The sequence below is a fragment of the Phlebotomus papatasi genome, chromosome 1 (genome assembly GCF_024763615.1).
Source record: "Phlebotomus papatasi isolate M1 chromosome 1, Ppap_2.1, whole genome shotgun sequence".
Taxonomy (NCBI): Eukaryota; Metazoa; Arthropoda; class Insecta; order Diptera; family Psychodidae; genus Phlebotomus; species Phlebotomus papatasi.
In genome coordinates this window covers 27,088,725-27,111,061 of record NC_077222.1, presented here as the reverse complement: position 1 = coordinate 27,111,061, position 22,337 = coordinate 27,088,725, and the positions used below count along the sequence as shown (strand labels likewise).

The 22,337-nt window shown below is 36.0% G+C and overlaps 2 protein-coding genes and 1 non-coding gene across 4 annotated transcripts; 1 reads left to right on the top strand and 2 right to left on the bottom strand.

Moving 5' to 3' along the window:
* Window positions 1–8,199: 8,199 nt before the first annotated feature.
* Window positions 8,200–9,272, bottom strand: LOC129799542 (trypsin 5G1-like). Of its 2 annotated transcripts, none has more exons than XM_055843507.1 (3): window positions 8,960–9,272; window positions 8,478–8,896; window positions 8,200–8,408 (listed from the first exon to the last, which is right to left on the bottom strand). In XM_055843507.1, the coding sequence occupies exons 1-3, from the start codon at window positions 9,196–9,198 to the stop codon at window positions 8,251–8,253; spliced, it is 816 nt and encodes a 271-aa protein (XP_055699482.1). In that variant the 5' UTR covers window positions 9,199–9,272; the 3' UTR covers window positions 8,200–8,250. The 2 variants fall into 2 exon arrangements, with proteins under 2 accessions (XP_055699482.1, XP_055699481.1); XM_055843506.1 differs by having other exon boundaries at window positions 8,467–8,896; window positions 8,960–9,240.
* A 7,758-nt stretch (window positions 9,273–17,030) lies between these two features.
* Window positions 17,031–22,221, top strand: LOC129799540 (tsukushi-A). The gene is made up of 4 exons (XM_055843503.1): window positions 17,031–17,442; window positions 18,347–18,551; window positions 18,608–19,011; window positions 21,150–22,221. The coding sequence occupies exons 1-4, from the start codon at window positions 17,419–17,421 to the stop codon at window positions 22,023–22,025; spliced, it is 1,509 nt and encodes a 502-aa protein (XP_055699478.1). The 5' UTR covers window positions 17,031–17,418; the 3' UTR covers window positions 22,026–22,221.
* On the bottom strand, window positions 17,966–18,037 carry Trnaa-cgc (transfer RNA alanine (anticodon CGC)). The gene has a single exon. It is a non-coding gene; the product is annotated as a tRNA-Ala (tRNA).
* Window positions 22,222–22,337: the final 116 nt, after the last annotated feature.

Below are 22,337 nucleotides of genomic sequence, written 5' to 3'. Positions count from 1 at the left end.
AGTTTTTCTCTAGCCAAGTTGTTCCTCGAGTTAAGCCGAGAGACAAATTAGATGGAATATTTTAAGTGATTTATGATTTATGTGATTGAGAACCGGTAAACGGTATATAATACGAATCTAATTAATACCAACTAAGACAAAAACCTAAAAATTAAAACAACTCTATGGCAGAGTCCAAGTAGTTCAATTAATTCAACTTCGTGCAAGTTGAATTAATTTGTCGGATATTGATGTAATTATTACTCTTTTTCGATGTAAAATTTCATCTCGACTGAAGTATATGCTTAAGTGTTTTCGTTTTATGAATGTACTTCAGTCAAGAGGATTTTCATGTGACAAAGTTCATATGGAACATCAACTAGAAATATGCCTAACATTGTTTCATGAAGACATGTGTGTGCATCATACGCGATATTTCACTCGGAACATAGGGAACTTGAGGTCAAGAAAATTTTAATAAAAAGTAAATGATAAAAAAACATATAAAATAGCAAAACACATACATTTTGGGATTTGAAAGAGTTATTTTAATGCCCAAATCACAATTACATCTGTTTAGTAAACATATTTTCGACATTTCAATAATGCCCAGCGCACAATAACTTTTGTTTGTAAACATGTTTTTGAAATTGCCTATGAGAGTGAGTGAGATGACTAGATCTAGATTTCACTCCCTCTCACAGGAAGCTCCGAAAACATGTTTACAAACAAAAGATATTGTGCGCGGGGCATAAGAGTGATTGAGATCTAAATATTATCATCTCGCTCCTTCTCATGAGAGATTTTGAACACATGTTTATAAACAAAAGTTATTGTGCGCTGGACATAACGACAAAAGTTTTTTTTTTAACTCTTGAAACGAGTTTTTTTTAACTATTAAGACGAGTTATTTTCAGTCTTAAAAAGAGTTATTTACACTCTTTTGTCATGTAAATTTTAGAAAAAAAAGTTAAAACAACTCTTCTGAATATTACCCCTAAATAGAAGTAAAATGAACTCTAAAATTTAGTTAATTCTAAAATCACAACGAAAAAGAGTTAATTCAATATCGATTCGAGTAAGTTTAACTCGATTATTTTTTTTAGTGTAAGCTACCACTCTCAATTAATTAACACTAAACCTACAAAGACCGGTTAAATTGACTGGTTTAAAAACTTTTTAAAATTAACATATATTAACACGGAACAAGGAGGCTATAAAAATTTATGAATTTATTAAAATATTCATGTAATATATTTTTCAGTGTATGAATTTTAATTTTTTCCTCTTCTAAGAAAAATTTGTTGAGTATTCTACCCTACCGTGGTGTGTTATTTGACCGAGTGCCCTAGGAAAAACGATCAAAAATGGTCGGTAGGTTTAGTATTAAAAGAAGTTTATAATATAAAACGATTTTCGCTTAATCGTATAATTCTGGCATACTACACCAAGGAATTGGTCTCATAAAAGATTTTTTTGCCGAAATGGAAAACTCACTGTATCCTAAATATTCATTCATTTTCAAAATGCGTGCCAAGTTTCTCTTAATTTCAATCAAGACAAAACTTTTCTCTTGAAAAAACTTCTCTAACAACATTATGTCATTGTATTACGAATAAGAAAAATATCTTTTGCATTTTGAGTGAAATATGATTATGGTACTGGTGAGTCAGTGCAGAAAACTTATGTCTTTGCACATTTCAAAGACAATGAATAATGTCGTATGATTGTAATTGCAAATGAATATAAATAATTCTCAGACGTTTTTTTTTGTGCTCAAAAAGAAGTTTCACTTTCTCAAGAAAATCTCACACCAAAAAGACAGATTCTTTCTGGCTCAGAGTAATGACCAAAAGAAAAAGTTTTTCATGTCAATCTTTCCAAAGTGACTAAGGGATTATCTCATAGACTCTCAAGAAATCACTCGTGTTACTTAAGTGAAAAGGACTCTTATGCCCAGACGACATTCAATTTACATATTGTAATTTGGACAAATTCCTTAGAGTGTAGGAGTTTTGAGAAAAGTCACCACTCAATATCAAAGAACGTTCTGCATCGAATATCCCTTCCAAGTTCACCAAAATCAAATTTTAAGGACAAACTCATACACGAGGGCATTCAATGGTCAATCACAGTTCCACATGGATGACGTGAAAATTAATTAAAAGTCCACCCTGGTGCTTTGTGACAATGATGATGGTATCATTCGTGGTTAGAAAATTGGCCGTATGTTTACCATTGAGACCATCATTTGGAATAATTAAAGATTTATTCGGCGTATTCAATGCTACAGACAGATTTTCCATTGAGTTGGAAACTAATTTTCCTGTATATGTCTTCAGAGAAAATCCTCATCCACAAAGTATCCCCATTGTGGAAAGCTCTACAAAACTTTTAGTCCCAACACTCCTCACAGGAGATTTGTATCAAAGTCAAGAAGCTTTTTGACTTATTACATATTTCTCCCATAGATAAAAATTCATTCAACATCCCTCAAACTTTTTTCATATAAAACAAGTAAAGCAAGAGAAGTGGAAGATATTCACCTTGTCGCAGGATTGAAAGAAATCCCATTGAGAGATTTCATGGTTAAACGACGTGAAGCTTTGCTGAAGCAACAATCCTGAAAATTTGTTCCCGGATTGTTCTTCCCAAGTGCAAGCAACAACTTAAAAAAAATCTTCAACCCCGCGAATCATCATCACGTGCCATCATTGATGGAGTTTTCCAATTTTCCAAGGATATTTTCATCTGATGCGATGTCATGAATAGAAAATTGAGTATGATGGTGAGATAGAAAGAAAGGAGATGAATGTCATTCAACTTTCATTCCAAGCCAACATCTCTAGCTTCCTTTTGACACAATTAGCAAGTTCAGTAATCCCTTGGAAAAAAGTTGGTACCCATACCAAAAGTTTCTTGTCAACCGTAACAAAGTAAAAAAAAACAAATTTTCAATCACAAATGAAAATCCTCCAAGACGATAAGTAAAGATTTACAGGTCGAAAATAGGGATTGTACGGGTCGAAAACCTCAATCCTGTGAATGAAAAGAAAACAAAGAAAAAGATAAATACACAAACTTACGGATAAATGTAACGAGTAGCTGAGAATAAGTCCATTAACTAACTAAAATCGGTTTGTTAATTTTATATCGTTCGATCATACAGGTGCATAATTTTAGCCAAAAGTTTTGCTTGAGTGGAATGCTGGAACAGCTTCAAATTTTACCACTCTCTTTCCTTTAAATAAAAAAAGAAAGTTGTGCTTTGTGTGCCTTGTAATATCGAATAATCAATAGGTATACCTTTTTTTATAAAAATAATAAAATGTATTAGGTATCCTTATTTAAATCCATTAATTGAGTTTCATGAGAAATAAACCAAAATTCTAAGTGTGATATTTAATGTAAATTTCTGAAAGAACCTGCAGTTCCCCGTCAAGTGGGTTACCCCTAAGTGCAAAGTCAAAAGAAGTCCACATTTTTTAATTGCTTAAATAGATAGATAAACTATCTGCAGAATATTTAGGCAAAAAACGAAAACTTTAAAGCACGGTTTCTCCATTTCTATTTGCGTTTGCACAATTTCTCTGAATTGGCTAGAAAGATAAAGAATAAGAAGACCGAATGAAACGAGTAAAGGCTTATGTCCAAGATAGACTTACGGCTTAACGCTGAGAGATGGCTTATTGGAATCTTATGGGAATGTAGTCCACTCATTTTCATTGGTCGACCTTTAAAGAGAGCAGTTACATATTCCGATTGTCCCCGACTTAAAGGTTAAACGGCAGGGGCCTCTCGACATTTCATTTGTCCGACGTTTTTGCATAGAAGCACTGAAGACTAATGGCAAGTGATTTCCTAAAACGAATTGACTTATAGTTTGATATATTTCGATATTATTATTATTATTATTATTTATTCATTAGAGTATAATAATACAATATCATACAATAAGATTTTCTTGGCTAAGTCAAGGTTAACTGATTAGCCAGAGTTGGCGCAATATACAAAAATTATATTGTAATACTTAAAAAGTCAATTGTATCGCGAGTTCATCAGATTTTTTATAGTCTGTGCATCAAGTGTGGACAATAATTTCAACACCTGACTTCGGGTTAAACGTTGCACACGCGCATTAATATTGTTCACGACAAGGGGTGCAAGATAGTTTATGGATCTCTTGAATGCCTCAGTAGTAGGCCTCGGAATCTCCAAGAGCTCATTCCTTCTATAGTTACAATCGTTGCGGATTAGAATGGCAGGTTGGACGCTTCTGTTAGATCCATTATGAAACAATTCAAAGATTCTCAATACATAGAGATGGTAGAGAGGCAGAATGCCCCATCTCGTAAAAAGTGGACCACTGTGATCTCTCCATCCAGCAAATGACATAGTTCTCAAGATAGCCTTATGTGCCACCAACAAATGCTTTGTGTGAGCTTCATACGTACCACCCCAAAAGATAATACCATAACTGAGCCTTGACTGGCCCAGAGCGAAGTAGAATGAGCGTAGAAGCTGGGGAGAGCAAGAGCTCCTCAAGACGTACATTTGACGCGAGACAGCACGCATGTTGCACTGTATCTTTTCGATGTGCTCATTCCATTTTAGAGCACCATCCACTATTAAGCCCAAGTACTTGAAATTGTCAACTTTTTGAATAACAATGCAGTTGTTGATGCAAGAGCCATGAGGAGAAGGACACCGCCTAGAGTGACAGACAACTCCTGTTAACTCCTCCCGCCGTCTACCAAACCACATTAGCACAGTCTTTGGGCTCATCATCATTCCATGAAAATCCAACCACTCCCTGATACGAAGAAGGTCAATTCGGATGTCATGTTCAACTGCCTCAATACAAGTGTTTTCATACAGAATTGCTACATCGTCCGCATAGGCTGTGGGGCTTCCTAGGAGCATGCCGGACAGTAGGCTGTTTGCATATATGAGGAAAGCAGAGGACCCAAAACAGAGCCTTGCGGGACTCCTAGGACACACTCCATCGGCGCACTTGTGCAGTCGTGGAGTCTCACCACCTGCTGTCTTCCGGTCAGATAGGACCTGAGCCAGTTTTGAGCGGTTCCTCGGAAACCTGCCATTTCGCACTTCGCCAGGAGAATATTATGCTGCACAGCTTCAAATGCCTTTGTAAGGTCTAGAAATATTATCGTGGCCGCTCTTTTGGGATTCTTGTTGAGCGCATTGTGTAGGCGTCCAAGGAGCTGCAAGATGGCATCCTCGCATCCTGATCGTTCACGAAATCCAAATTGCGCGTCGGAGAAATACCGATGCGAAGACAGAAAGTCATTCATTCTTCTGTACATGATCTTCTCAACAATTTTGGATATACTTGAAATCAAGGAAATTGGTCGGTAATTGGAGGGTATTTTCTTGTCACCTTTTTTGAAGATCGGGATGATTACGGAAGATTTTAGTGCATTAGGAAAAATTCCTGACTCGAATGATAAGTTTATGAGATGGGCAAGTACGTCAACAATGTTGAGCGACACCATTTTCAGCATTTTATTAGTAATGCCATCAGCACCCGGCGCACATTGATTCTTCATTCCAGAAATAACAGTGTATATCTCAGAAGCAGTAGTTGGTCTACAAAAAAAGGAGTTACTGATGTGTATGTCAGGCCAAGGAGGGGCACACATAGCAGCTGTACCATTATTGTCAGACATTAGGTCGCTTACTGCCGTAGCAAAGTATGTGTTCAGCTCATTACATATTTCATTTCGGTCACTCAGAAGAGCACCATTTTTGGTGATTAGGCTTGGAATGTCAGTACTTTTTTTCCCACGGTTTGTCATTTCATTGACTATTCTCCAACATCGCTTGGTATCGCTTCCAGCAGATTGCAGCCTATCGGCATAATACGAGTCTTTTGCTTCTCTGACCATGTCGCGTACCTTCTTAGACAATTTTTTGCTGTAATCGACCAGTCTTCTATTATTAGGGTATCGTCGTGCCAATCGCAGAGCACTAAAATCGATATCGTTCGCCGAAATAATACAAGAACTACGAGCAAATTTGTTTAAGTCGCAGTTCAATATCTGCAAAATTTTTACAAGGAAAAATGAAAAATAGCTTCACTCTTTATTAGGTTTGATGGGCCTCTGTTAAACGGTCAGAGATATCAACTTCCAGTCTTCGGTGACCCCTAATAAAATAAAACATTATTTCCAGACGTTTTTTTCGTCATTCTCCTCACCCCCTACATCCCCTCCAAAACCATTTTTTATATTTTTGCAAAAAATTGCATTTTCCTTTCAACGGTTTTCTTTTGGGATACTTAGTTTAACTATGAAATACACCCGTTAATTTCCCGGTAATTAGGATAACAGCTGTGCCAATGAATTTTTCTTAAAATTGGCCCAAGCGATTTCAATGATTTTCGGATATGTTTTGTAGTTATAGTCCAGCTGAACATTACTCCATCGACATCTTTCACCGATTATTTCAACCTAATTTTCAATCGATTTGGTCAAATTAAATTAATTAAAATATGAATGATTTTTTAAAGTACTCTTGAACAATTTTCAACTTTTAGATGGTTTTATGTTAATTTATAGAAAATTATTCGAAATTGATCTTATATAAGCATCTAAAATATTTCCGAAAAAAAATATAAGGCAGAGCTCCTTCTCGCGAGTTCGAGCAACTCGCAAAACCTCGGACGCCTCGGACGCGTCGGACGCTTCTCCACCTTTTTTCTCTGGTCTTCAAAAGAAAGCTTGTAAAAAACGGTTAATTTTCGTCCTTCTATTAACACTAGCCCTTTAAATAAAAAAAAAACTAATATAATACACTCCTCAATTCTTCGGGTGGTCGTCCGAAAAATATTCCTATTTCAAATTAAAAGAATCAGTTTTTTTCTCCAAAGCTTTCGACCCTTGGTGTGGATCTTCTTCCAGTGGGTCAATTTAGAAAGTTTGAAATATTTGAAAAAACGTTTAATGTCTGGTAATGCATCGCCACATTCGCTCAAAATTTCCCGAGGATATTCACTGTTTTAGTAAATTTGTACTATTTTTGATATTTCTTGCTACTCTACGAGTTGGACCTCTCACTATCGCTTTGTCTGCCTAAGACCAGCAGGAGGGCAAAGTCACCCGCATATTCAATCATTTTCAATAAAAACAAATACATATAAACAAAATTGGCGTTGCAAAAAAAACCTAGCGCAAAATGTGACAAAAGCGTGACAAGTCGAAAATTTGAAAATTCGATATCATCCAGGATAAAACAGATCAAGGTTTCAAAGGTTTATAAAAGGTTGGCTTCATGGATTTCATTAAACAATCAAAAGTTTAAGGGTTTTCAACAAGTAAATATGGAAAATAAAATTCAATTTTGAGCCCTGTTTTATAGGAATAATTTTGACCAACTTATTTTCCAAAATGTATGTGCCTTTCACCCACCACAGAATAACATATTTAGTCATTACGAAACTTGGAATCGTAGAAAGCATGGGTACTTTCTCCTACTAACTAAAACTAATTTTTACTGACCATTTTTTCCAAATCTGTCACTATAGTGTTAGTAGTTAATATATAAAATTATACTGAGACATTTGGCTAAAAGGGCTAAAATCAAAAACGGACGGACGGACATACGGACCAGAACGATTTTTAGCCATCCATATATTCGTGATCAGTAAGTGGCCAAGCACATTCTGTCACAGTTTGGGGCTGATTGAAGGACATGAGATTTTGTCACCTAATATGTTTGGACTAGATAGTACATAATTTCAATCTTATTGAAAGGTACTTGTGAAAACAAATTGCACAATCGATGCAGTTACGTATGTAATGAAGCAACTATCATGTATACAATGTATATTGGATGGATTAAGTATTTTCGTTGCGAAATACTTGATAATGCTGCAGTAAACTATTGGAATATTCTGGAACTTTAAAAACCTCGTGGGATTTAAATAAAAATTACAGATTCCGCTACATCAAGAAAATGTTCTCATTTCTTAGCTCTTAATCAAAAGTTTGAGAATATTTCAAAAAAGTTTTCTCGTGTTTCTGAATCCTAAAAATGCTTCGGAATCCAATCCGAAAACTTTTTTGATGTGGCAGAAGATCGACAGGCGTAGGGTTCTAACCCTATTAACCTATATGTTCAACAACTGCAACCCCATTACGACAAAGGAAGTTTTCAGGAAAGGATAATTAATGAATGGATAAAATTTGAAAAAAAAAATTCGAAGAAAAAAATTTATTTGATTACAGAGTTCATTCACTTTGGTCCATTTTACAGGTCAGTGATTTGTGTGATCCAATCGCGTACCCTAGAAAGTCTTCCATAGACTCCCGGGTATTGAGGAAGAGCACATCCAACACCCCAAGAAACAACTCCAACGAGACGTGGACCATCGGTACCAGTCTTAACAATTGGGCCACCAGAATCACCTAGATGAGAAATTATAGGGGTTTGATATTTTGTTTCCCAAATGAAAAGAATTATTACAAGAAAAATACCCTGACAGGCATCCTTTCCTCCTCCCCTCACTCCGGCACAGAACATCCTATCTGTTATGATGTTTTGAAATAAATACTTAAGAGTACACTCAAACTGATCCATTTTCGGCACCTCAACAGCGCGAAGGTGATCATTAGACTCTGCGACGTTTTGCGTAGCCCCCCATCCGGAAGTTAACAAAATGGTTTCATTTTCAATGTCTTCCCCTGCTTTGGGAAGTTGAATTGGACGACGCGTGTTATCGTATTGGATTAGATCCTGTAGCTCAAGGATACAGAAGTCATAGTCATAGTCTGTAGCATTGTAAAGACTGTGACGGTGAATAGTCTTTACACGATGAAGAGATCCTTGACTTTCACTATAGCTCGATCCAGTGCGAACATTGATGTATGGTGTGACGTCTATAGATTCTCCGGGACTAATGAATTATTAATTAAAAATAATAATAAAAACTGTGTTTAAACAATAATTTAAAACTCACAATGTGCAGTGAGCAGCAGTCATGATGAATTTCTCACTGAGAATGGAACCACCACAAAAATGTTGTAATCCAAAGTCGTTTAAGTTTAGTGACACTTGATAAGGAACTTCTTCGATATTTATCGGCTTCCCGCCCACAATTTTATTAAAATTATTTAGAAAAGGAAATACAGGAAGTACTGCAGCATTAACAATGCTGAGACTGAGTATAAGTCCAAGAATAATCGCGTAGTGCAACATCGTATTTTGGAATAACTTCACTGAATAACCGTGATCAGTTCAATCATTGGATTTTATACCCGCAATTTCAAGAGAATTCTATATCAAAATCACAGAAGGAAAATAAAGTTTGCAATCCTCTTGAGATATCATGATATCAAAAAAATTTTAACTGATAACGATCAAGCCACGTGCGGTAAAACGATGACATATATAGAAATTTCCCCAATTGCGCACATTCTATGGAATGAATCAATCAGACACTTGTAAAGGATTCCAGAAGACATTCCTAAGATTCCTGCATAAATCTATGATTTGTTGCTTGAGTAGCATATAATTTATTCCATAAGTTGACCTTAAATGTTTTAAAACATGTTAGGGTAAGTGTACCAAATTTCGGCCAGTTTGCTATTTCGGCCTCTTTTTTATTCCTCAAATTTCCACGAATTTTTAGTTTTTGCAACATCTCGATATAGATTATATAATGCAAACAATTTATAAAAAAAAAATGTCGCTTCGATGATGTGAAAAAGAATTCCGTCTAAATTTTTATTTATTTTCAAATATATTAAAAATGATTTTAGAGAAAATAAAGACGATAAACTGTGTACAAGGTTTCAAGCAACACTCCTAAAGAGACAAAAAAAATTTTGTGTTAAAAATATTGCATTTCAAACTTAAACCTAGGCGCTAGCATGCAACTATACCGAAATTTGACACACTTACCTTAAAGATATTAGAATTTGGAAAATCTCATGTCGTAAACCATTTATTCCAGATTGGAGGACTAATTGACAAAATAATTTTACAAAACTAGACATTTTTTACAGAAGGCCCTACCTACATTCAGGTGCTTTGAGTGGTTCGATAGGAATATCTCGGAAGCTTACATTTTTCAGAAGTGGTATAGCTGCTTGACAGCTTTTTCCTCAGGTTCAGAAATAAAAAGTTGTGAAAAAGGTGTCGGGAAAATTCTTCACAGCTTTTCCACAAGTAAAGAAAAGTGAACATGACGATGGTCACTTTCAGTCAGACCATCATGTTCACGTCGTCGACTTGAGAAAAAAAAAGTTACAGGGAAAAATTTTCCTCTCACCGTTTTTGCAATATTTCATTACTTATATTTTCAAGTACCTACACTGAGTGAGAGAAATCCGAAAAAGCTAAAATAACATTCCGGAAATGTTAATTTTACCCTGTATTATTGATTGGAAATTGGTGTAAATATTACCCTTTTTGGTGTATTAGGTGTTAAATTAACCCTTTTTCATGTTAATTTCATACTTAAAAAGGTGTAAAATTAACATTAAAAATGTTGATATATTTTTACACCTAAAAAGTGTCAAAATTGTGAGGAAAAAAGTTAATCGCACCCTCTTTTTTCTCTCAGTATATTTATTATTAAATAACTTATAAATATGCGAAAAAGGGTAGTGATATATTTTTTTTTTAATACGAAAATATTAAAAAATTGAAACGGTTTTCCATCCTAAAATTCACTTTTTTTTCAATTTAAATCTTAAATTTTTCGTGTGGAATATTTGAATACATAACATTATCTTTTCCATGAATTACTTTTTCGCACAGTTATTTGTTCACAAAAGTTTGCTTCCGTTTTACGTAACGTTTTACGTAAAAGATCCTCCAGAATGGTTTGTCGTTGATCTTTAAAAATTCGATGTCGAAAACTTTTCCGGTCATAAGTGTCTATGGACGAAATGTTTGCATTGACTACCTACAAGAAATATCCAAAAATGAAGGAAATTATTAGAGCCATTTTCAAAAAAAAAAAAAACAACAAATTGAATTTAGAGGCTGCGAAGAAAAAGCGTCTATATAAATAATGTTTTTAGAGGAGAAAAGAGGGAATTATCGAAGACTTCATAATAACTCTTGCTGTTTGAGCTTCAGAACGAAAAGATGTTGGAAAAAACAGATTACACTGTTCTTCAAGTTTAAATAATAAATTATAAATTATTTTAATATCCGTGATATCCGTGAATTGGATCATTTGGAATCATGTCTAATTCGGAACCTTGAGAATTCCTAACAGTTTTAGATGGCAAAAGGAAAAAACAACGAAAAAGTACTCTTGAATGTAAAGTCTTGTAGTTCTTCGTGGTTTTCTTTTTCTCTTTGACCATCTGAAATAGTGAATAAATCTCAAAATTCCAAAATAGACATAATTCCGAATTACCCCATCTTACCCTACATTATTGTATTGAACGGGATAATAAACTTATCTAGAAACTTATTCACTTTATCGGCTGCAGTAAACAGTTTCGTAAGCGTGAAAAATTTCAAGTACTCTTAAGAAGTGAATTAAACAGTGTAAGTATACTAAAGCAAAATAAATAAACTAGGAGAATGTCTATAAAATTCATAGGGAGCTTTTGTAAATTTCATGGAAAATTATTAAATTTTAATAAATAAAGGAAATGAATTATTTATTTAAAGTTTATAGGATAGATATCCCATTTAATGCCATACACTGAGAGAAATCCGAAAAAGTTAAAATAACATTCCGGAAATGTTAATTTTACCCTGCAGTATTGATCCGAAATCGGTGTAAATATTATGCTTTTTAGGTGTATTAGAGGGGTTAAAGTTACCCTTTTTCGTGTTAATTTTACCTTTAAAAAGGTGTAAAATTAACATTAAAAAATATTGATACATTTTTACACCTAAAAAGTGTTAAAGTTATGAGGAAAAAAAAGGTAATCGCACCCCCGTTTTTTTCTGAGTGTGCCCCATTTGATGGAATGTTTAATTAGTATTTTTCTTTTTATTAGTATAAATTAGTATATTAGTATAATTCCGAAAATTTTGCGTCTACTATTTTTTTTAAATTAAATATTAATATGCTTTCTAGTCTACGAATCTAAAAAAAGTTAATGAAGTTCTGTAGAGATATTAAAGAATTAAAAAAAAGAGTATTAGAAGAAAGTGGTTGTATACATTCCTCCTACAATATCTCCCCCTGGGGTATTGCACTTTTGAGAATGATTTTCCGAGTGCAGATGTTAGTTGTTAGTACCAATGTTTGTAAATTTTTTCCTCATTATTGCTCCACATTCAACCCAGAATTGTGTAACTCAAGAAACTGAACACTTGGTCGTTGCTCTAATCTCTTCATTGGCAAAACATAAACAATCAATGGGAGTTAAAGAGAAAATGAGACGAAAAACAATATAACATTGTAAGATCTCTTGCCATTTGTGATCTTGCTGCTCATTGAAGTCAATGATGTCATTGATATCAGACTCTCTCAGCAAATAACTTCTCTTTCTCTGTTCAAGACAAGAAAAAGGAAAAAGAAGCAAGAAATTCGCACAGAAAACATTCTAATCGCAAATGAGCATCCTATTAAATTTTAGGAGTCTTATTTTATGCCTCCTCATCATTTAATTGTCTTTCGCGAAAACCTAAAACTTTGCCAATTTTACAACATATCGCAATGTTTTCATCGGAAACTCAAAGAAGGAGTTCGTCAGCCGTAGAAGGTATATGAGTCATTCTCTCAAGTCCATTGTGTGTTCGTATGTTATTCAAAGATATTTGAAACTGAAAACTGTCTCAGCGGTCTCAGCCATCGCATCGATAAGATTATATTACAAATTTTTATCATTACTACAGCGCTTTTTCCCCCAAGAAAAAAGTAACATCGTTTTAGCTGTTAGAAGCAGATTGCATTGAAAATCATCGCGCGCAACTTGCCGCAGATCACTGATCATTATAACCAATCACTCGTGATCACCTTCCCCAGGTGCTATCAATGTGTACCACACAGAAACACAAAACACCTGAAAGTGACTTTGGGCATTTTGCCGGCTGACAATTTTTTGGGCACAATATTCAAAGCACTGCAATTATCGGGCAGACACGCGACATACGCGCAAGATCCAGAAAATTGGCGACAAATTTCCATCTCCGGCTCGGAGAAGGAATAATAAGTAGAGAGAGAGAGAGAGAGAGAGAGAGAGAGAGAGTGTGTCTAAAATTTTGACTTCAGCTGATCAATCCCGCGGGATACCGATCAATGAGCCCTCAAGAAAATTTCTAGTTAGAATTCAGAAGGTGAACTTTGGGCATGGTTTCTTATCACGAATTTTTGTCTTTGTTTATCGAGCTCACACTCTTGAATCTCGCAAGCTTATTACAGGGTGACCCTTGCATTCTTCCAAATGATAATGATCGAGAATTCTCGGGAATTCACGAAATATTGCAATAATTTAGGAATTGTACAGTAAAATGAATGAATTTTTATCAGAATAAATTATGTAAAATAAAAAAAAAATAATATCTTATCAAATTGTTGTATAATCTGTAAAAAAATGTGCTCCGTGCAATAATATTTTAAAATGAATAATTAAATAGCATAAGTTTTCTATTGCGCCCACAGTATAGGCAAAACATTTTCATAATTTTTCTGTATGTATATCTTAAGTAAGCATATTTCCGATTTTACTGAATTGATTTTTATATCCTTACAAAGCAACGTCCACGATCTTGAAATAGCTAAAAATTCTCTAAAAATGTACAATTTAGAAAGCGTGAAAAATGGACAAAACAATTTAAAGTTCGAAAAATTTAATTAAAATCCGATCAAAATGTGGAAAAGCGTCTTAACTTTGCATAGTATTCAAATTTACCATATAAAGCTCTCTGTGTAAATTATTCTTTCGCCAACTTTTTGGGCACGTAACGGTTTACTACCGATTAAATCGATTAAATTGATTCATTAATTAATAAAGATAACCATTTCGAAATCAAAAATTGGTTAAAAAGTACTCACTTCCGAATATTTTAACACTGAGGACATGAATATTTGACGATGAAAAATCTTTAGAAGGAATAACTAAGCTCATTGGCATATAAGGATGAAATCTACACCTAAATAGTGTTTGATCATACTCAAAAAGGGGTAGCAAACCGTCCCTAGGCTTTGCGAAGGGCTCGAACTCACGACTTAGATGCTATACTTCAAAAGTATTTTCGCATCATTTACCATTTAGCGGTTCTCACCTGATTTGAATTGAACCGATTCATAAATCTGTTTTATTTTGTTCATATCACTCAAAACACTACCCAAAATACATTAGGAATTTCGGATATTTATTGAAATATCCGAAATTGAAATGAATTGAAAAAATAGTTAACGGTGATAAAACGGTTCATTACCGATTAATAACCTTTCCATCGAGACCAAATATGATACCACTGTATTGAGAAAAAAGCTCTCTAGAGCCTTTTTAACATTTTACTTTGAAAAACCGTTTATTAGGAATGATTCAACGGTATTTTCGTTTAAGCTTCTAACAGTGTTTTTCTTAATATGCAAAAAAAGTAGTTAAATAATTTTGTCTAGGGTAATTAATGGTCCACTGAACTCAAAAAAACAATCCATTCTTCATTATGTCTTTCAGTTTGGGCGCCAGGTGAGAAAAGGTAAAGACCGCCTGGAGGCGGTCATATCGGTTTAAGGCATAAAAAGACTGAAATATTTTTATTGAAAAATAGTGAACAAATAGTAATGAATTTTAAACGTTTTTTATGGATGAATGTTCTATGATTATCTAAGAAATGATAATTTTTAGGAAAAAAAACCTTTATAATTTTTATAATTAGACGTTAATGAAGCTCAAGATGTTTCAATTAGACTGATTTTAAACTAATAGGTCGCAGGCTAGGTATGAAAACGTCACCTTATTGTATAATTTAAAGGTCCTTTGAAATACATTGCTCATCTTCTGGTTTTATTTCACGATCTGGGGCATTAAAGGACGAATTAGAGAATTCACCATCACTGTTGAAGTCTGCTTCTTTATCAATTTCGCTTAATTCGCAAAAATCGACCATTTTACTCATTCTGAACAGTCTTCGTCTAATCTCAATTGTTTTCCATGATTAATATATTGCAAAATAATAATATATTTTACTAGAACAACCAAAACTATTAAATTAAAAAATCGGTATTTTTTGAAAATTTTACACCTAAACCGATAAGACCGCCCACAGGCGGCCCACAGGCGGTCTTCCTTTTTTTCTTCCAAGACTCATACTTTTAGTTTTTTCACACTTATCAATTGAAATATACAAACTAGAATAGCATATCTTTCAGAAAATAACACTCTTACTACAGTTAGATTACTTTTTTGTTGTTTTTCCTCTGACCTGTCACACAAAACTGAAGATTGTAAGCAAACGAAAGGTCAAAATAAGTTCAGCTTCAGAAAATAAGTTAGTAAGACTATAACTGAGGACACTGTAGATATTTCAACTTCGAATAAGTAATATTATCGCAGTAAATGCGATTTATAGAATGACCGCCTGGAGGCGATCTTACCTGTTAGAGGGTTAAGCACGGAATGCCCGCCTGGATGATCTCTAAAACCTACCAAAAAAAAAAAATAGTACGACACGTTTTTGAGCAATCACAAAAAAACATGGTTTTGGAAAGGAAAGGGAGAACTGGAATGAGGGACATGTTAATGATCCTTGAGTCGACTTATAGGGGGGTCCCCCTTAGATCTCAAGTCGCTAGCTCTAACTGTTTGGCCTCTAGAGCTGCCGAACAGACGAACAGACGGACAAACAGCGTAACGACATTTATCAAAAATCATTTGAAACGCAAAGATATGTTGAGAAAAGTTGTCTCCGGGGATGTAAAGCTGGAAAGTGAAAATTTTGGGGGGTGAAAAAATCGAGGGATTATACTGCTCTCCCTCTGTGGTGTTCGAGCAATAAAAGGTAGATGACGTAGACGTATAGTGTACGTTTTTCTTGAATGCCGATCTGTAAATTTTTTGCAAAATCTCACTTAGGGTAAGTGTGCCAAATTTCGGCATAGTTGCACCAAAGCGCCAAAGTGTCAAGTTTGAAATGTAATATTTTTAATACAAATTGATTTTTTTAAGGAAGTGTTGCTTGGAACCTAGTAGACAGTTTATTGTTTTTTTTCCATTTTCTCTAAAATCATCCTTAATACATTTTAAAATGAATAAAAATTTAGACATAGCTTTGGTTGCCTATTTCGGCCACCGTCATTCCCATAATTCTTTGCCCTTCCGGAATTCTTCCAATGACTTATTCATATCATCTCGTTTGTCGAAGCTACATTTTTTGTAATTTTTTGCATTGTATAATCTTTAGAGTATGCAAAAACTAAAAATTCATGGAAATTCGAGAAACAAAAAAAGTGGCCGGAATTGCAAGCTGACCGGAATTTGGTGCACTTACCCTATTGATGGTTTAAAGTAATTTTCAAATCACTCATAAAATTCATTCAAATAATTCCGATCCACCGATCTTTTGCATAAAATGTACTTATCGTAAAAGTTGGTAAAAAATCATGCGAATCTGTCGATTTTAGTCACCAAATCGGCGGCAATTTGTCACTGACAATTTAGCCCACAATAACCATCTCTACACTCCTCAAAATGGAATTTAATAATATCTTCAGGTAACTCTCAAATATTTCTGATATTTGATTCACCAAATAGACTTCTTCCGAATTTTAAGAGTCCTCCATTTGAGTTTTTTTCCCAATTGTAAAATCCAATGCCGAAAATTCTGCACAAAAAAATTAAATGATTGGAGCGAGTACTCACCAATCAGCCACCGAGAAATTCCCGAGAAATGTTGATCGTCCAAGAGAATTGAATCATTGAGTCATCCTGTGATTCGACTTGGTGTTCACTATCACCAGCAGAACAGCAGCACACAATCCGTGAGGTGAGCAACAATCCCAGCAGTTTGTCACTGGAAGCCCTCGCGATAGTCTCTGTGTTCTCTGTGCCTCGAGAACAAGTATTTCCCGTGCGTTTTCCCTCCCTTTTCTTCATTGCTTCTGTGCAAGAGAAATTTTCTGTCTGATTTTTTTCTGGGCACATTTTGCTGGCCATGTGAATACTTTTTTACCTTCTTTTTTTTACCCCCAAAAATCTTAGTGTAAAACAATTTAGTGCAGAATCGTGCCAGGATTGCGAAGCTGCAGAAAATGTGTAAATTGTGACATGAATTAGTGCGTTGTGCGATAACAGAGACTAGAAAAATTCTTCAACCTCAAATTTACCTTCATATCGTATGAAGTCTTGTGCTTTTTTCTTTCGTGGTGATTTATTATTATATTCTCCAGCGAGTGTCTTTGGACAAATACCACAACCAAAAATAAACCAATTTATCTCATCATCGTCAATCCTCAGGAACTTCCCAGTGTCACTTGACTAAGGACAGAAGAAAATGAGGATTTTTCTGCGAGTTTTTGTGAGTGTTCTCATTTTTTTTCGTCTTTTTTCTTCTCTTTTTCAATTTCAACACAAAATTCTTGGCCTTCCTCATGCACCTTCCTGAACCTCCCTCTCTCGCTATCTCATTTTTTTTTCTTTTTAACTTTTTCGCCCAATCTATTGACAAAGTGATAACGATAAAAAGATAAGCCACTCTGAGCGCGATACAAAAACTCCTCAACAGAAAATATAATACTCAAAATGTGACTCAAATGCGCACGATGTAAACATATTTGCATCTATTGCATTGTACCCCTTCATTTGATGGCTATAATTGCCATATAATGCAAAACACTGCGGCAATTAAATTAAATTTTCTCACGAGAAAAAGTTCTTTTATCACTCTGCATTCTTTCTTCCCGGAGAATTCCATGCGGAAAACGTGTAAGTTTCTCCACTTAGAAGCTCAAATCTTGATGAGAATTACTCAATAATTTCCCTAAAATGCGTATTTGATAAGAAAAGTGCGTAAAAAAATAATTAAGACGGGAAAAAAGGCCTGGAGATGCCGGGGATTGAACCCGGGTCCTCTCACATGCGAAGCGAGCGCTCTGCCCCTGAGCTACATCCCCACTCGCATTGCCCTTGTCGTGGAATCATTCACATATTCCCGCGCATTCTTGGAGTTTTTTGCCATCCAAAAACTCCATTTATTGACAAATTTCTATTACCGGGTGTGGATTTTCCTACTAAAAAGTCCTCAAACTTTATCAATCTAGCAATTTTGAGTGGAAAAATACCCCTCAGCGAGATATTTTGCGCAAAATTCCTCTCCCGGCATTTGAACAATGAATTCCGCATGTGGCGCCATATCGGGCTAACGAAGGAACTTCCATCCGGAATTTGAAAATCACAAAATAACCGCCATTCCCTCCTTGCAGATTGTCACATTTCTCTCCACCTTCCTCACCCAAGGAGTTGCAATGGAAGACGATGATACTCCATTTGAGCCTGGGAAGGAAATATGCTCCCGATGTCACTGTGCCATGCACGAACAGCCCAAATCCAGTCACTATCTTGTGGATTGTTCATCAAAGGATATGCACAATGTCCCTACAGAATGGCCCATGGACGAGGGATCTTCTGGTAAGACAACTTCATCCCCAAAATAAATCCCCTGAATTATCACCTCAATCTTTCAGATATCATCCTCGTGGCATCTTTCTCCGGAAATCAGATAAACACCCTGCATCGTCTTCCTCAAACGGACAATTTTCTCTTCTTCAGCTGTCGCCACTGTGAACTGAAACTAATTGAAGTGGATGCATTTCTAGACGTGCCAAAGATTCTCCGATTGGATCTCAGTTGGAATCAACTCACGGGGGAAACTCTGAGATCCGATACTTTTAGGGGGCGTTTTAACACCAAATACTACGAACCAATTGCCCTGGAAGAGCTCAATTTGAGCCACAATCGAATAAGATCGCTTGAAAGGAAGATTTTTGAGCATTTACCACGACTGAAGACTCTATCCCTGGCTCACAATCCTCTTGTTGAACTTGATCCTATGACCACTGGGGCACTCTGTTCGCTGCCAACAATTGAGGTAAAATGCAGATAAATTCATTTAAAATCAGTAACGGGAGGTAAATCATTTCGAGGAACTCGAGTCAATTTAGCCAGGGAACCTGCGGGAAAATCAGGGAAAACTCGGGGAACTGATATATTTTGTCAGGGAATTCTCGGGAAATCTGGGGAAATCATGTGTTTAACTCTTTCCGGACCATAACATATCCAGCGAACAAATTTCAGTAAAACTCACTTTATTGTAAGTCTTAGTGGTCAAATATGATGCTTTCGTTGAGAAAGAATTTTCTCCGCCTCTGGGAAATTGGAAAACTCATGGGAACTCTCGTCCACAAAAGAACGCAAAGGATACAAACTTGGACAAACTTCAATTTTCCAAAAGCCAATAATATCAATTTTGTGAATTATTTTTGCATGTCAAATGACTCCTTTACAATGTTGATCACTAAAACAAGAAGAATTATTGACCAGTATCTTGTGGGATGTCCAGGAAGTGCTAAAAAGAACACCCAGCTCCTGCTTGCCAACAGATTCCTCAAAATATTTCACAGAATAACACTTTAACACACATTTCTCTCAACACGATGTTATTGCAGACACATTAAGCTTTCTCAAGAGCCAAAAAAACACTTCCTGGACAATCAGAATTCACCAAAATCTGGAAGAATAGGAAAAACTTCCCTGAAAGCAATCTCCCTCGCTGCCAAAATGTCAAAATTATCGGCCATATTGACAAAAATTTCGCTTCCGCTTGGAATTTTCTTACAAGAGGTTGGTGTCAAAAAGTAAATGGCGGACATTGGCGGGATAACCTTACATTTGACCTCAAGATTCTTGCGGACGAGAATTCCCATCAAGTTTGAACAAGTTTTTTGAAAATTTATGAAAAAATTGTTTTTCGAATTTATGTAATCTGTAATTGTTAGTTATCATACTTATTGGCCCCGAGAGGTTTTTCCTTATTCGGGTCTAGAAATATCAAAAAAGTCACAATATCTGCAAGGAAGCAGAAAATCGAAAATTCACGATTTTTGACCAAGAATATCTTAGCTTAGGAGTTAATTAGGATCCTGCAAAAAATATCCTAGATTTGGACATCCTTATAGTTTGTAATCATCCAGAACAATCGGATTTTTATCGATTCTAAATAGTCCAAAAAAATTCTTTTTTCCATGGGTACCCAGAGTCCCAAAGGAGACGAAAGAGTTAAGGGAACCAAAGGACCCATACAAGTTTCAGGGAACTCACGAGTAACCTGCGGAACACATAAGTTTGTCAGAGAACCCGGGGATCCCAAATATTTTCAGGGAACCCGGGGAATTCATACATTTTTCAGGGAACTCTCGAGGAACCCAGGGAACGCATACATTTTTCAGGGACCCGGGGAACCCATACGTTTTTCTAGGAACCCAGAGAACCCATACAATTTTCAGGGAACTCACGAGGAACCCGAGGAACGCATACGTTTTTCAGGGAACCCGGGGAACTCATACATTTTTTAGGGAACTCTCGGGGAACTCGGGGAACGCATACGTTTTTCAGGGAACCCGGGGATCCCATACGTTTTTCTAGGAACCCAGAGAACCCATACAATTTTCAGAGAACTCACGAGGAACCCGAGGAACGCATACATTTTTCAGGGAACCCGGGGAACCCAAATATTTTCAGGGAACCCGGGGAACTCATATATTTTTCAGGGAACCCGGGGAACTCATACGTTTTTCAGGGAACCCGGGAATCCCAAATATTTTCAGGGAACCCGGGGATCCCAAATATTTTCAGAGAACCCGGGGAACTCATACATTTTTCAGGAAACTCTCGGGGAATCCATATATTTTTCAGAGAACTCTCGAGGAACCCGGGGAGCGCATATGTTTTTCAGGGATCCCCGGGGATCCCATACATTTTTCAGGGAACCCGGGGAATATATACGGTTTTCAGGGAATTCTCGGGGAATCCGGGGAACGCATACGTTTTTTCAGGGTACCTGGGGAACCAATGTATTTTTTAAGGTAATTCACGGGGAACCCGGGGAATGCATAAGGTTTTAAAGGAACTCGAAGAACCCATATATTGTTTAGGAACCCGGGAACTCAAACCACTCCAATTGTTTATAAATCACCCCTTGATCAGTAATTAATGTCCTTTCCTTATCAGCACTTGGACTTCTCCTACATGGGCTTGTCAACCATCCCTGATGAGATCTTCCAGAAGAAACCCAAACTCCGAGAACTTCTGCTGCAGGGAAATAATTTTCAATCAGTCCCTGAGAGTCTCTCCCTCCTGGGCAAATCTCTCAAATCCCTCTACGTTGGGGTAAATCCCATTGAAGAGCTGACAGAGCAGAGTTTCCTCGGACTGACCAATTTGGTGCACCTCAACATTAGCTTCATGCCAAAATTGCTGGAAGTGAAGGAACACACTTTCTCCCAGCTGAAACACCTTGAAATGCTGATATCCAGTGATAATCCTCGAATGGCCAAATTTGATGTTGAAAGCCTGAGATGGCTGAAATCCCTAAGAGAACTTCATCTATCAAATTGTTCCCTGGAAACCCTCAATATTGCTGCCAAAGTTGACGATGAGAATGAAGAAGTGGACTTCCCTAAGCTAAGACTCTTAAAACTCGAACACAATCCCTGGCACTGTGACTGTAGACTTCTCAGAACCCTCCTGGAGCTTGAGCATCATGGCAGAAAGGGGTTCTACAGTGATGATCGTGCAAGATGTACCACTCCCTATGACCTATCCGGAATCCTCCTATCAGATCTCTTCCAGGAACCCCTATGTACAATGCAAGAGATGAAGAGAACCCCTCGAATTCCCATCTATGAACCAGCTCCCTTCCTAAGGCCCAAATCCATTCTCTTATCCGTTTTCTCAGTGATTGCTGTCGTTATCATTGGTCTGGCTGTTGGATGTGCCATTGTGTGCATCAAGAAGAAGCTCAAACAGAGTGATTTTGGATTTACAACACCCGTTCGCTACACAACAGTCCGGGAAAGTTTCAGTACAACCACATCTGTTGCCTAAAGTTCCCTCTTTTTATTTATAGAATTAATCAAGCAATATAATTAAGAATTTGCTATATTCCAGAGCTAGTCAAGAGAAATTTTTACTATTTACTTATCATAAAATCATAATTATTTGTAAAAAATCATCAAGAATTTTGTGTATAAATTGTAAGAAAAAAATTGAGATAAAAGACCAAAAAATAATTTTCATTCAAGAACCATGTGTTTTAGACGTTACAATTTAAATAGAAATTCAAAACCTTCCCCTCCCACTTGATTTTGACGAAGAAGCTGGAGAAATATTCAACGAAATCTCCCCTACATTTGCCAA

Coding starts and splice junctions, on each gene's coding strand:
- LOC129799542 (XM_055843506.1), bottom strand. CDS start 9,198: ATGTTGCACTACGCGATTATTCTTGGACTTATACTCAGTCTCAGCATT. Junction 8,897..8,959: donor ACTGCTGCTCACTGCACATT/GTGAGTTTTAAA, acceptor ATAATTCATTAG/TCCCGGAGAATCTATAGACG. Junction 8,409..8,466: donor CCTGTCAGGGTATTTTTCTT/GTAATAATTCTT, acceptor TTTCTCATCTAG/GTGATTCTGGTGGCCCAATT.
- LOC129799540 (XM_055843503.1), top strand. CDS start 17,419: ATGAGGATTTTTCTGCGAGTTTTT. Junction 17,443..18,346: donor GGATTTTTCTGCGAGTTTTT/GTGAGTGTTCTC, acceptor CCCTCCTTGCAG/ATTGTCACATTTCTCTCCAC. Junction 18,552..18,607: donor CATGGACGAGGGATCTTCTG/GTAAGACAACTT, acceptor TCAATCTTTCAG/ATATCATCCTCGTGGCATCT.